At 36.2% G+C, this 13040-nt stretch overlaps 1 protein-coding gene across 1 annotated transcript in view; it reads left to right on the top strand.

Moving 5' to 3' along the window:
- AGMO (alkylglycerol monooxygenase) overlaps nt 1-13040 on the top strand; it is a 381378-nt gene that overhangs the window by 184264 nt on the left and 184074 nt on the right. Inside the window, exons 8-10 of the mRNA XM_036863969.1 lie at nt 7827-7893; nt 10108-10173; nt 10264-10343. Of these exons, the coding sequence (XP_036719864.1) occupies nt 7827-7893; nt 10108-10173; nt 10264-10343 (213 nt within the window). The remainder of the gene's footprint in view (nt 1-7826; nt 7894-10107; nt 10174-10263; nt 10344-13040) is intronic.

Below are 13040 nucleotides of genomic sequence, written 5' to 3'. Positions count from 1 at the left end.
CTTGTGCCAGTTACACATTCAAATTTATTGTAAGCTCAAATGTCTGTACTGTGCATTGTAGTTGAAAACAAAACAAAACAAAAAAAGAATGATTTTGTCATCCTTCCCCCAAAATCACAAAATTTTGTGAGAAAGATAAGTTTTTAGAAAAGCTTTGTTTCTGAAATAGCTTTACTTTTCCATTGAAGAGACCATTGGGCTGTAAATAAGCTTCCTATGTGAAGTACCTGCATATCACTTTATTTCTTTTTGCTTCTAAAACCTAGTAAAGTTCATAGAAATTCAATAAATGTTTGCAGAATGAATGGAATCCCTGACAAGAGACTTCTTGCTCTGATTATTCTGCAAGTAGCTTTTAATAAAAGACTTTGATAAGGACTTACAAATACAGGTTTTAATCCTCTGAAACAGATTATTTCCAACCCTAATAGAAAACCCTTACTGGTAGTTTGGTACCTAAAATTGTTGTTGATTGGTATTTGAGTTTGTATTTAATATTTAGTATATATAATAAATATATTTAATAGGAATAAATATATGTATATACATTAATATTTTTGTCCTTCAGGTTTTTTAATCTGTAAATGGGACTAAAATACTAGAAGGCATTATTGAAAGGTCATAGAAATATTTATAATCACTTACTTTTCAAAAAGATATGCATGAGCCTATAGTTAATTGTAAAGATCTTTCCAAATAAAAGATTCTCCAAATTTTTAATACAAAACACCCATGCATACACATATACATAGATAAGTAGAAAGGAAGATAGACAGACAGATAGATAGATAGATAGATAGATACATAGTTGAAAGAAAGAAGGCAAAAGTTAAAAAGAGAGATAGAGGGGAAGGAAGGAAAAAAGGAAAGAAGGAAGAAAGAAAGAAAATTAGATAAGAAAAAGGCAAGTAATCATAATATAACTGTTAGTCCATTTAATTTTAATTTGGGTTTGCACTGAATCTTGCCACTAATTTACCTGAAAAGTTTTGCTGTTTTTAGTCTGCACTTCAAGCATATATTTCTTAGTTAAATATAGCATGACAATGATTTTTATATCAGATGATAAATGTGTTGGGAGCTGGCTTAGCGTTTCCCTTAAATACTGATGCAGTGAAACCCAGAGGCCCGCAGTGGTATGGGTCCCTCTGGAACATCAATCACGCATGATGCTGTAAGGAGAAGTCTTGACTACTTAGAGTCAATGTCGTCACTGTAACCTATGCTCATCTGAATGCAGGCATTTTTCTGCTACGGAGATTTCATTTCACTTCACCCTCAACCCAGTCACCCCTCAGCATTTATCATATTGTTAGCACATTCATTTTTGTAATGAGAATTCTGTAAAACACATGCTTTTTAACACATATTTTCCCTGTTATAATTTTTTCCTCTCAGACAGGATGCGTGAATATTTGTAAGCATTTCTTATTTGGAAAGAACTTTGCAAATAACTATAAGCTCATGCCTTCTTTCTTAAAAGTAAGTTGTTATAAGGATTTCTGTGGCCTTTCAATAATATATTTTAGCATTTTGGTGCCAGTCTGCAGATAGAAAAACTGCAGGCTAGAAATGTAATATGGTATTCACATATTATTCTAAAATTGGAAAAAAATAGAATTAAGAGTTTTAAAAATTAGATTTAGAAAGTCTCTTCCCTATCCTCAATAGTCAAAGTGAGGTGAGAGGAGGCAATTTTCTAAGCAATACAGACAAACGAAATACTTTTCTCTTGAATTAATCACTTTTGTTGAAAGGAAATCTTGTCATCCAACTTGACCATCCGGTAATTATTTCTGTATTCTTAACTGAACTATAAAAATCTAACCAATGTTTCCCAATCAGAAGAATCCATGAAACTAATTAAGAAATGTGTAGAATGGACTAAGTTACTTTTATAAGAAATAATTTCAGACAAGACGCTAATTTAGAACACTTACTTTGATGCTTGTAGAGTTCAACTCTAAGTGATTTTTCAATTTCAGTTGGAAAGACCTATTGAGGTATGTTTTTCATGTAATGTAAGGTAGTGAGAAAACTTCTGAGAACTATATCATGGAAAGAATTAATTGCAATCGGTTCATAATAGATATTTAAATATTTGATTTACCACATGTACTTAGTTTATCAGTTTCCAAAGCCAAATAATTTCAGGCTGGTAACCTACTACTATGAAGGTGTCATCACTCTTTTAGACTTCTAAGTTATCCAGCTCACTCAAAGTGTAACTGGAGGGTGGGTGGGGTAGGGGTGTCATGAGAACTCTCAAAGGGAATTTCAAAAGCACTTGATGAAATGGAAACTACATTTTCTCTTTCTGATTCATTTCATTGAAACTGAAGCCCACACAAACCGGTGCAAAGAGAACATAAAGATAATTCAAGAAATTCAACTGCCGATTATTATCATAATTCAATTATCTCATCATCTAGCCTCTGTGATTTTCTGTGTGTGTTTTTTTGTTGTTGTTGTTGTTATTGTTGTTGTTAGCCCCTTTATTTTAGTTATTTATCTTAATTTTTCACCTCACTAAAACAAAAATTATGTTTGGACTCACTTTCCTGGCTTTAAACTCTAAGGACACTCCAGACTCATGTTTTCCTCTAGCCTTGGCAGTAACTACCAGGCTCATTCCCTAATGCACCCCTTCCTCCAACTTCCCAATTAGAAGACAGAAATTATACAGAGCCTCCCTCCTGAACTACACAAGACTAGAGCACAGTAAGACATTCACACCCATGACACAGAGTTTCTCCACCTTGGCACTATTGACATTTTGGACCAGATAACTCTTATTTTCGGGGAATGTTTTGTGCCCTGTGGGGTGGTTAGCGGCACTAAAACCTACTAAAATCACTAGATACAAAAGCACTTTCCCCAGCTGAGACAACCAAAAGTATCTCCAGACATTGCCACCAGTCCCCTGGGAGCATAATCACCCCTGTTTAAGAACCACTACTATAAAGGCAGAAGTGTGGAGGGCAGTAAAGTGGATTTATCTACCCAATGTAATCTTGCTGAGCAATCACTATGTGCAAACCAGTGTTGTATGTGCTGTGAGAAACTTCGAGAAGGGTGAGACCCAGTTTCTGTCTTCAGAGAAATGAACACAAATAATTAGGACATAGGACAGCCCAACATAAAAAGTAGTGGTATCTTGATATGTATTCTGAGAAAGGAAAACAAAATTCCCTTTGGAAAAATCCAGAAGAGTGCTTGGAAAATTTAGCTAGGTCTTGGAGGTAGAGCATGATTCCAACAGGTCAGGATGGGACATGAAGGTCTTAGAGGCAAAAGAAAGAGCATTGGGATCAGTCTTGAGGAAAAATGTGAACGGCTTTGAATTCCAGATGTTTGGGACTTTATTTAGTTCATTATGAAGATCCTTTCATTTGAGTTCATTTTAGTTTTGATGAGAGGAAGTGACATGATGAAATGACATGATGAAACTCATGGTTCCTGTTCTCTTACTTTTACATTTAACTCTTCTTCCCTACATCCACCATAAATTGTGGAGAGAGAAATAAGGAGTTTGTGACCACTCCGGCAAATCCAGTCCAGAGCACTTCTGCTGGATAAAGGTTAATCAATAGAATGGATGGAGCTTATAATTATAAAATTGTTACTTTTATTATTTATTTATTTTTAATAATTTATTATTAAACAAGTAAAAACAGCTTAAGAAACAATCTTTTTGGAAAACAATGATTTCACAAAATAGGCAGAAAAAAATGTTAACGTTACTATCTCTGAAGATTGGGTGGGAAATTAGCACCCAAGTTTTAATAATACAGAAACTAAAAACACAATATAAATAAGAAGGGCAAAGGCAATAACCTAAAGCACTCTGTTTAAGACATTGATTCTTAACCTCTGGGGACTTATGGATCCCTTTGAGTATACTATGAAAACAGTAGTTTTCCCCAAGAAAATACCCATAGTCACATACTCATAAAATTTGGTATGACACTTCAGGGTGTCCTTGGCCTTCTGAAGCCCATAAATGGCCCTTCTAGGCATCCATGGCCCTCAGATTATAAAACCCTGATAGAAAACTACAGGCTACAAGGCACAGACTGTTGCTTCAGAGACCCAAGAAGCCCCAGAAGTGCCTAAAATACCATGAGCGCAATGTAGAAGATGAAATTCCTGGGCTCTTTCTAAATAACTGGATTTCATTTTGAAATGTAGTCAAAAAGCACTTAGTTATCATTTCCCGTTAAAGTTCTAAAAATTTAGATTTCTTTTATTTGATGGAAGAAGTGCTATATCTCTTAAAGCAACATGATAGAAAAATAGAAGAATTACTGAGTTGAAACTGAGAAGACTTTAGGGCTTCTTCTAAGACGTTTAAACTTGGATTAGTAATTTAACTTCTCCGAGCTTCAGTTTTATGCTGTTTTATAATAGAGTATTGCATTGTATTATTTTTAAGTCCTCTATATGTTCTAGAATTTTATAATTTAAATTAACTCATCTAAATCTAAAAAAAAGCAAGACAAATAACTTCTAAAAATGAGAATAGCTCCAATTATTTTCACAGTAAAATATTTTCGTGAAGTGATTCAAAGCTAGATGCGGTTGAATTTCTAAATGACTGCATTTGCAAAAGTGGGTGATAAGTCGTCACACTCAGCTCTTATTAGTTATTAGTTACTTCTCCATGACTTTGAATCAGAAGGGTTTACTACAAGAGAGGTTCTGACTGGGCTGTCTGAATGATGAATCATTTCCCACACCGAGGTGGTCTTCCCCAGCTCCAAGGTACTCATAGGCACTACCAGGAAATTTAACTCTGGTTGCCTGTGTTATACTTGGCATTTTACTAAAAAAAGAAAAAAAAAGCAATTTTCAATATTGATATCACCATGCTTTAACCTGCAGAAGGAAAAGATTTTCTTTGAGGAAAAGTACTTGACATTAAAAAAATAGTGCCCTCAGCCGAGGCTCCAATCATCTGAATTCACTTACCATTTGTGTGGCTTTAAATCTGGCTGCACACACGCCGGGACCAAGGATTAGAAATGCATCTGGGTAGCAGAGACCAGTTAGTGTAGTCTCCTCTACCCCCTTTTGTTGTCTGTTTTTGTAACATATGTTAGCCACCAAAGACACAAACAAGGATAAAATGGTTTTCTCCTTTCCCATCTGGTTCTCTGCCAGAGATACAAAGCCTGAGCAAAGCATCAGATTTCAGTGTCCTGACTGCTGAGAAACCCCCTTCTTGTTCTCTATCCGTCACCATTCTTCTTCTCAACAAATATTTTTCCACCAGTACAAAGCAATGTAGTCCAATAAAATTAGGGGTTATTTCTACTTACTCCCCTCCCAATTTCTGGTCATTAATAGTGCATTTGTGGGATAATATTTTTGCCTCTTATTTCACAGGACTGTGGTCTGATATAAGGGCTATATATTCACAGTATTTTGAACTCCTGAAATTAAAAATTACAGAGATTTTTTTCATGTATAAATGAGTTCTGTTGCATGAGTCCACCAAAAAGTCTTATGAATCAACCAAAAAGTCTGTTGTTTGGATCTCATAATACATTTCTTATGGATAACTTTAAAAATGGCTATAGAACTCTAGATTAGAAAAGAGAGACAAGAAGAAAGAGAGAGAGAGAGAGAGAGGGAGAAAGAGAGATGACATATTACATATCCTCTGCATTGCAAACATTTGCATCCTTTGCATGCCTGTATCGTAATGGAAACCGAGAACCCCTTAGAAGCTGGGCAGCAGGGAAGGAGGCAAGGACTGTTTCTTTCAGGTGTGCAGTGAGTCTAATAAGGAGATGCTGGTGGCACCTGCCCTATGAAGAGGTGCAACATTGTTATGTGGCAACGCTGCTGCTGCTTGTCTTTCAGGAACGTGCAGGACCCCACAAGCTGAGGACCGTGTGGCTCCTACGGCTGTCCCACGTTTGCAGAGCAATTGCAAATTGGGTGTTTCAGTGTCAGAGGTTGCCAAAAAATGATTAAACCCTGTTATATAAAGAGTTACAACATAGATGTATGTTTGGGACTATAGGGATCTATCAATATTAATATTTTCAACTGACTGAGCATTACTGTATATTACTAGAGTAGTAATTTCTTTTATTTAAATTTGTCTTAAAATTTTTTAAACATTCAGAAAAGTAGAGAGAATGATAGAGTGAATATTTCTAGTTCCATAACTTCAATTTAAAAATCATTATGATATCTTGTAATAACCTATAATGGAAAAGAATCTGAAAAATAATAGATAATAGATATGTATGACTGAGTCACTTTGCTGTACACCTGAAACGAATACAACATTGTAAATCAACTATATTTCAATAAAAACAGTAGGATTTTGATTCATTTTCATCAGTTATTCTTTTTTTCTTTTTCCTTTTCATTGCCAAATATGATGAAGCAAAACCTAGATCTCATGTCACGTATACTTTAGTTATACAACTCTTAAAAAAGAATTACATTTTCTCATGCAATGACAATGCCATCATAACTCCTAATAAAACAGTATTTTTATCATGTCGTACCATGTTTATAATCAGTTTTCTCTCATTGCCTATAAAATGTCTTTTATATTTGGTTTGTTCAAATCAGTATCTAAACAAGATCCCCACAATACATTTAGTTGTTATGTGTCTTAAATATCTTTTCATCTGAAGCAGTCCCACCTCCCTGTTTTTTCTCGTACCACTGACTTGTTGCCAAATTCATGTCAGTGTTACGATTTCAGTGACTATTTTTCCCCTTAAGTAGCATTTAACATATGACTTTATTCTTTATATATCCTTTAAATGGAAGTTAACTTTAAAGGTGAGTAGTTTCTTAAAATATCATGACAATGTATTGATTTTGTCATAAGTAGGCTCTAAGAGATCTATTTAGATTGTGATTAAAGAAAAGTAAAAGACGGTTCTGCCATGGTTGATGGAAGAAAGAATAATGTAATTGAGATTAAAAGCGTTCCCACATTGTCCAATATTAACTGTATGACATAATGGATATCTTAAATATGGCCTGCGGTTCTTTTTTGTGATAACTCCCTGGTTTCTACACTCCTTAGAGTGTGCAGACTCTGGCATAGGGGATTCTTACTGAGAAATGTTGAGAGAGAACATTAGAGAATAATAGACGCGATTTCCAAAAAAGCCCCTTTACATATTTGACTTTGAATCGTGCCTCAGAAATGAACTGGAAGATGGGACATCTACAGTAAGAGAACATTTAGGAGTCTATTTGAATAAGCAAAGATCACCGTAATGCAACTGCAGTACTAAGTTACTGCATGACTGATTATTGGGTGAAACCAACTCCAGAAAACGAATATAATACTGGGTTTCCCTTCGCCTAGTTATGCTCTGTTAACGTAAGTCATCAAAGACATAGCTGATAGGTGAAGAACATAAAATGCCATGAAACTTGAAAGAAGTATGCCTTGGCAATAGTAGCATCTAAATACAGTAACATTTGTAATCCTGAGAACATTATTATGTAGATACTGTTATTTCCATTTTAAAGATAAGGAATCTGACTTATAAAAAGCTTAAGTAATTTCCCCAATACCACATAATAATAAATAGAGGATTCACGAACTGAACTGAGGCAGTCAGTTCACTACTCTTAACCTCACTACTATACTATATTATCTCTTAGAATATCGTGATGAGCTAATTGTTATCTGTATATGAACACCAGAAGATAGAGAACCTTCTTTGGACTCTGATGCCAACCATGGAACTAGCAATATTTCTTAACCCATGTGGGATTTTAATGTGAGTACGTAACTATTATATATAATTCAATAACTATGTTCCTTTTCTTTTAAACAGGTCATCGATAACCTTGGTCCTTTGGAACTGATTCTTAATACTCCTAGCCATCATAGGGTTCATCATGGTGAGGAAATTCGATCTCTTCTTTCGTTCCTTCCTCATTTCTTGAAAAATGGCATTATTATTTTGTATCACTTCAGCACAATTACCCAACCTAGTCACCACACACTGCAAAGAGCCATTTGCTTCTTCCTTCGTACCTGGACATACCTCATCTATAAAGAAAGGACTGGAGGAAAACAAAACATAACAAAATGCTTTCCATAGCTGACTTTTGAATTTCCTTTTTGCTTAGCTCTCCTCGGATGTAGTGGAAAAAGGAGTTAACCAGCTGAGGGGGTACCCACTTCATATTGTGAGGGGCTTGTTGAAAGTTACTCCTTGACCCCACGCTGAGGGTCATTGCTGTGTACGGTCAGAGTGTCTTGGTCTTAAAAACTGTTGGTATTGAAGGAAAGCCTAATAAGCAACACTTCACTTTGCTGCCTAAGTTCTATGAACAAACTCAACATACCCTGCTTTTTCCTGACAAAGAAAAAAATCCCATGTGACTAGTGCCTAAGGTTTAAAGACACTAGCTTAAGAAATGACAGAAGTATTTACATGTGCGCACCAAAAGACCTGTACAAGAGTGTGCATATTGGCATTATTTGTAATAGGTAATAGGAAAAAAAGATATAATTCGCATGTTTGTCAGCAATAGAACAGATACATTGTAGACTATTCATGTAATGGAGAACTACATCACAATGAAAATGTCCAAACTATGATAACATGTAATGGCATGAATAAATCTCACAAATGCCATTTGGAGAGAAGGAAGCTAGTAAGAAAATAATAAATATTATTGTTCTGTTTTGTAAGTTTCCAGGCATCACAGGCAGTAGTACTGGCACACGTCAGGCCTGCCTTCCCAAGGTGGGCAGGTCCCTTTCCCTGGGGCAGGGAGCAGAGCAGAAGCACAAGCTCCTCCAGGTGGGGAGAGGGTGGGGTCCAGCTGCACATGTGCGGTTTCCTCTTCCAGACTCCACAGTCATACCTCCACCCCAGGGAATTATTACTGAGTTGGTGCAGAGGTCAAGAGCATTATGCTCTTGCTGTTCCCTCCATATTAAAGGAAACACAAGGACTGGAGAAAAACATGTCCACATTGAAGAAGAAATAGTTGCTAGTTTCCTGTTTGGCCTTAGAGCACCTTCGCATGCATGTTGCTTTATATCAGGCATTCTCAGCCTCTGCACTATTAACATTTTGGACCAGATAGTTCTTCACTTGGGAATGCGGGGTGGGCATGCGGGCTGCCCTGTGTATTATAAGATGTTGGTCTCTATGTATTAGATGCTAATAGTATCCCCTCCCAGTTATGACTATTAACAGTATCTCCAGACATTGCCATATATTCCCCGAGGGTCAAAGTGCTCCCTCACCCAACTGGGAGCCACTGTTTAGCCTACGTGTGGCAATGAGTGGTGGATCTGTGTAGCCAGCCCCACTCTACTTTTGTACCAGGGGAGAATTTTCCTTGTACCTTTACGTTCACCTGTACATTTGCATGTACAGAAGGTGTGTAAAGAAATGAGGACACGTGAAGACAGTTGGATTTATTGGAGTAGTGGCTTGGTGGATTAATATTCTTTTTCCTTTGATTTACAATCATGTGGATATGATTGTGTTTATTTAAGTTGTTTTAATTAAGAAACTATGTCCAACTATTTAAATTTAAACTATTATTTAAGTATTTGGGGCATTAAAATATCATATATGTTATGAGTCAATGAATATAATCAAAGGTAACTTAATTTTTACTTATGTCTTTTGTGATGAAAAAAGTAGGAAAGTCTTACTGTAAGTGGAAAATTTTCTTCCTGGAAAAGAGGCAGTGAAAAGATCACATCAAAATCAAAAAAAAAATACAAATATACGTATATTATTGATATTTATCTTATTTCGTATTGCCTCTTATTCTGGACCATTTAATTTTTAATTATTACTCTTTAATAGTCCTAAAAAAAAAGAATTACTTAGAATTATCCCAGATTTTTAAAGACCAGAAAAATTGTGAACGATGCTTTTTTAAAAATCTGGGATAATTCTAAATATCTATGGCTTTAAGGAAGTCTTTGCTCTTTTTAGTAAAATCAATTGGAAAATAAATACTCAGTTTACTAGCAAATAAAGTCTAGTGTTGTCAGTGAAAAGATATTTTTAGGAATATCATTGTTTCAAAAAGTGTAACTTCCTTTTTCAAAAAATTTTTTTAAAATATTTTGTCTCATAGGCAGAAATCGTTATTGCGTAGACAAAAATTTTGCCGGAACTCTTATTATATGGGATAGAATTTTTGGTAAGTAAAAACTATGAGCATTTAAAAAATTAAATTAGCTCCTTCATTCACAGAAAGTCAAAGATCATATCGTTATTGTTTATCTTCCAGGAACATTTGAGGCAGAAAAGGAAAAAGTTGTATATGGTCTAACACATCCCATTAATTCATTTGAACCTTTCAAGGTGCAGGTAATGTACTTGGTTTTATTTCTTCTGAATTGATTCCATCCTTTTATAAATTTTATATTTGAAAGAGTAATCAGCTGTCGAAAGGTGGAAGTACATTACACTAGCCTTAAAAAATATATATTTTAACTGTAAAAGAATTTAGAAATAACTCTGGCACTCAAAGCCTTGAATCAAATTGGGCAGAATACATTTGAAAACAATTCATTGTAAGAATTTTAAAATATGTCTGTTACCTAGAATTAAAAGAAATAGCTCTTTAGCAAACATACCCTTTCTCAGAATAGACCTGAAATATATTCATGTATTCAGAAGGAGCGGTAGTAAAATGTATAAGTAAGGCTGATCCCAGAGTAAGAAAAATATTTGCTTCAAGCCTGCATGACTCTGGTTAGAAATTCAGGGTGAGGCCTTTGCCCTCTTCTTCTTGGACGGAGGTGTCAGGAGCTATTACGGGTTGGTTAGGTTTGCACGTTGCCTCACCTGCTAAGACTTGTTGCCCTGGACCAGCTTTCTGTCAGACATGTGGTATTGGTTGTTCGCTGGTCTCAGTGGTTGGCACTAGAGAAATGAGGAATGTCTGTGAAGCTCTGATCCGTCAGCAGCAGAGCACCGCAGACATTCCCAGGGGTCGGGACTAGTAAATGAGAAAAAGATAAAAATGCTTGAAAAAATGAAGAGGTCAGTCAATGACAGCTCTGTCCAGGGGATATACAGCATTCAGACAGGGAAGAAAGTACAGGTTCATGTTGGGTCTGCTTTTCAAAGCTACTTCTTCAAGGTTTTTAAAGAAAATTAAAGTAACAAAATAAATGGACATTTATTGGACTTTTACTATGTGCAGGACATTGCTAACAGCACAAATGTTTAATTTAACCATTACTAAAACCTTATAAGGTAGTGGTTCTTTTTAGCCTCAGTTTTTTGGTAGATGAAACTGAGGTTCTCAGGATTTAAATAATTCACCCAACTATACACAGTTTGTCAGTTGCAAACCTAAGTAGGGTGGGTTGAAGGCCAAGCCCCAAACTTGATTAACTCAATTTTCAAGTGAAAGGCATTTTTATGTCGCCGTTCAGAAGAGAAAAGTTGATTATTTCTCTTCTTTCTTCTCAACTAGTGACATTTCTCTCTCTGTCGTTCGTTCTCTCTCTCTTTTGATTAGGCATTACCAAGAATATGATAGATTTTTTTCAGGAGAATACTAACAAATATTTCCAGGTACTTTCTTAATAATAAACATTTCTAGGTACCTTCTTTATAGAACTGAAATCAGTTTCAAGATGATACACTGAGAGCCATTTCTTCACTGGGCGTGGTCTTGTCTTCATAATGTAGAGATTAAGAAGGAAATACAGCTTGGTCTCTGCCCTGTAGGAGAGAGCCTTTCAAACTTAATGTGCATATGAATCATGGGAGGATCTTATTAAAGTAGGGTTCAGTAGGTCTGAAATCTGGCCAAGATACTGTGTTTCTAACAAGCTCCCAGGAGATGGCGACACTGCTGGTTCATGGCAATCCTTTAGCTAGCAAGGCTCTGGGAGTGTATACACACGTGGAGGAAAAGGGGTTCATATTCGAGACAGAATAAGAAGTTGAAAACTGCTTCACATGCAGCTGCGCAAGGAGTTGGATGATTAGCATTTGGAGACATAATATTCAATCACAGGTCTTTATGAGCTGCTGCTAAATCTGCCCTCACGTAAACATTGCCTTTAGCATAATAATTGTCACAACTGTGTCTAAGTTTTAGTCTCCTACATACTCACTTATATTGTTAGAAATATCAAATCAGCAAATTGTAATAATTAGGAGTTCCTAAACCGACAAAATCACGTATTTACTTTCACTTGTATTCCTTTATATTAGCTAAATTTCTCACCCTCCCATCAGAGGGATCAAAAGCACCTTAGGATGGCCCCTGTTAGATGGAGAGGCTTTTTTTCCCTTTAATACTAGGTATAAACCATTCATTTTGCTTTCCTTTGGAGTCCAAGAGTTTCAGGGCATTGGAAAACAAGTAAGTGAGAAAGTACTCCTTATTTAAAAGCCCTGTATTCTCATGGCTTGTGTCTAGAATGATAGCAGTAAAATTTCAGTCAGTTTTTTTTTTGGTTTTTTTTTTTTTTGGTGGAGTTGTGTCTTCGTTGCTGCACGCAGGCTTTCTCTAGTTGTATCGGGGGGGGGGGCGCTGCTCTTCACTGCGGTGCGCGGGCTTCTCATTGCGGTGGCTTCTCTTGTTGCAGAGCACGGGCTCTAGGCGCGTGGGCTTCAGTAGTTGCAGCACGCGGGCTCAGTAGTTGTGACATGCAGGCCCTAGAGCGCATGGGCTTCAGTAGTTGCGGCACATGGGCTCGGTAGTTGTGGCGTGTGGGTTCTAGGGCACACGGGCTTCAGTAGTTGTGGCGCATGGGCTTAGTTGCTCTGCGGTATGTGAGATCTTTCCAGACCAGGGATCAAACCTGTGTTCCCTGCATTGGCAGGTGGATTCCTAACCACTCTGCCACCAGGGAAGTCTTGTACTCAGTTTTTAAAATAACAAAACAGGTAAGTATATTAATGCGTGTTGTAACATTAATTTTCTGTGTTATTATTATTGCAAAGCCTCAGGATAAGTTTCCATCTAACATTTCCTTTTTCTTTAAAATCTGCTCAGCTAAATGCTCTATTGTTACTTAATTGCTTCAGATTCCTTATTAT

The sequence above is a fragment of the Balaenoptera musculus genome, chromosome 9, assembly GCF_009873245.2.
Source record: "Balaenoptera musculus isolate JJ_BM4_2016_0621 chromosome 9, mBalMus1.pri.v3, whole genome shotgun sequence".
Lineage (NCBI taxonomy): Eukaryota > Metazoa > Chordata > Mammalia > Artiodactyla > Balaenopteridae > Balaenoptera > Balaenoptera musculus.
Note: the sequence above shows the minus strand (reverse complement) of the source record. Positions and strands in the feature narration are given on the sequence as shown.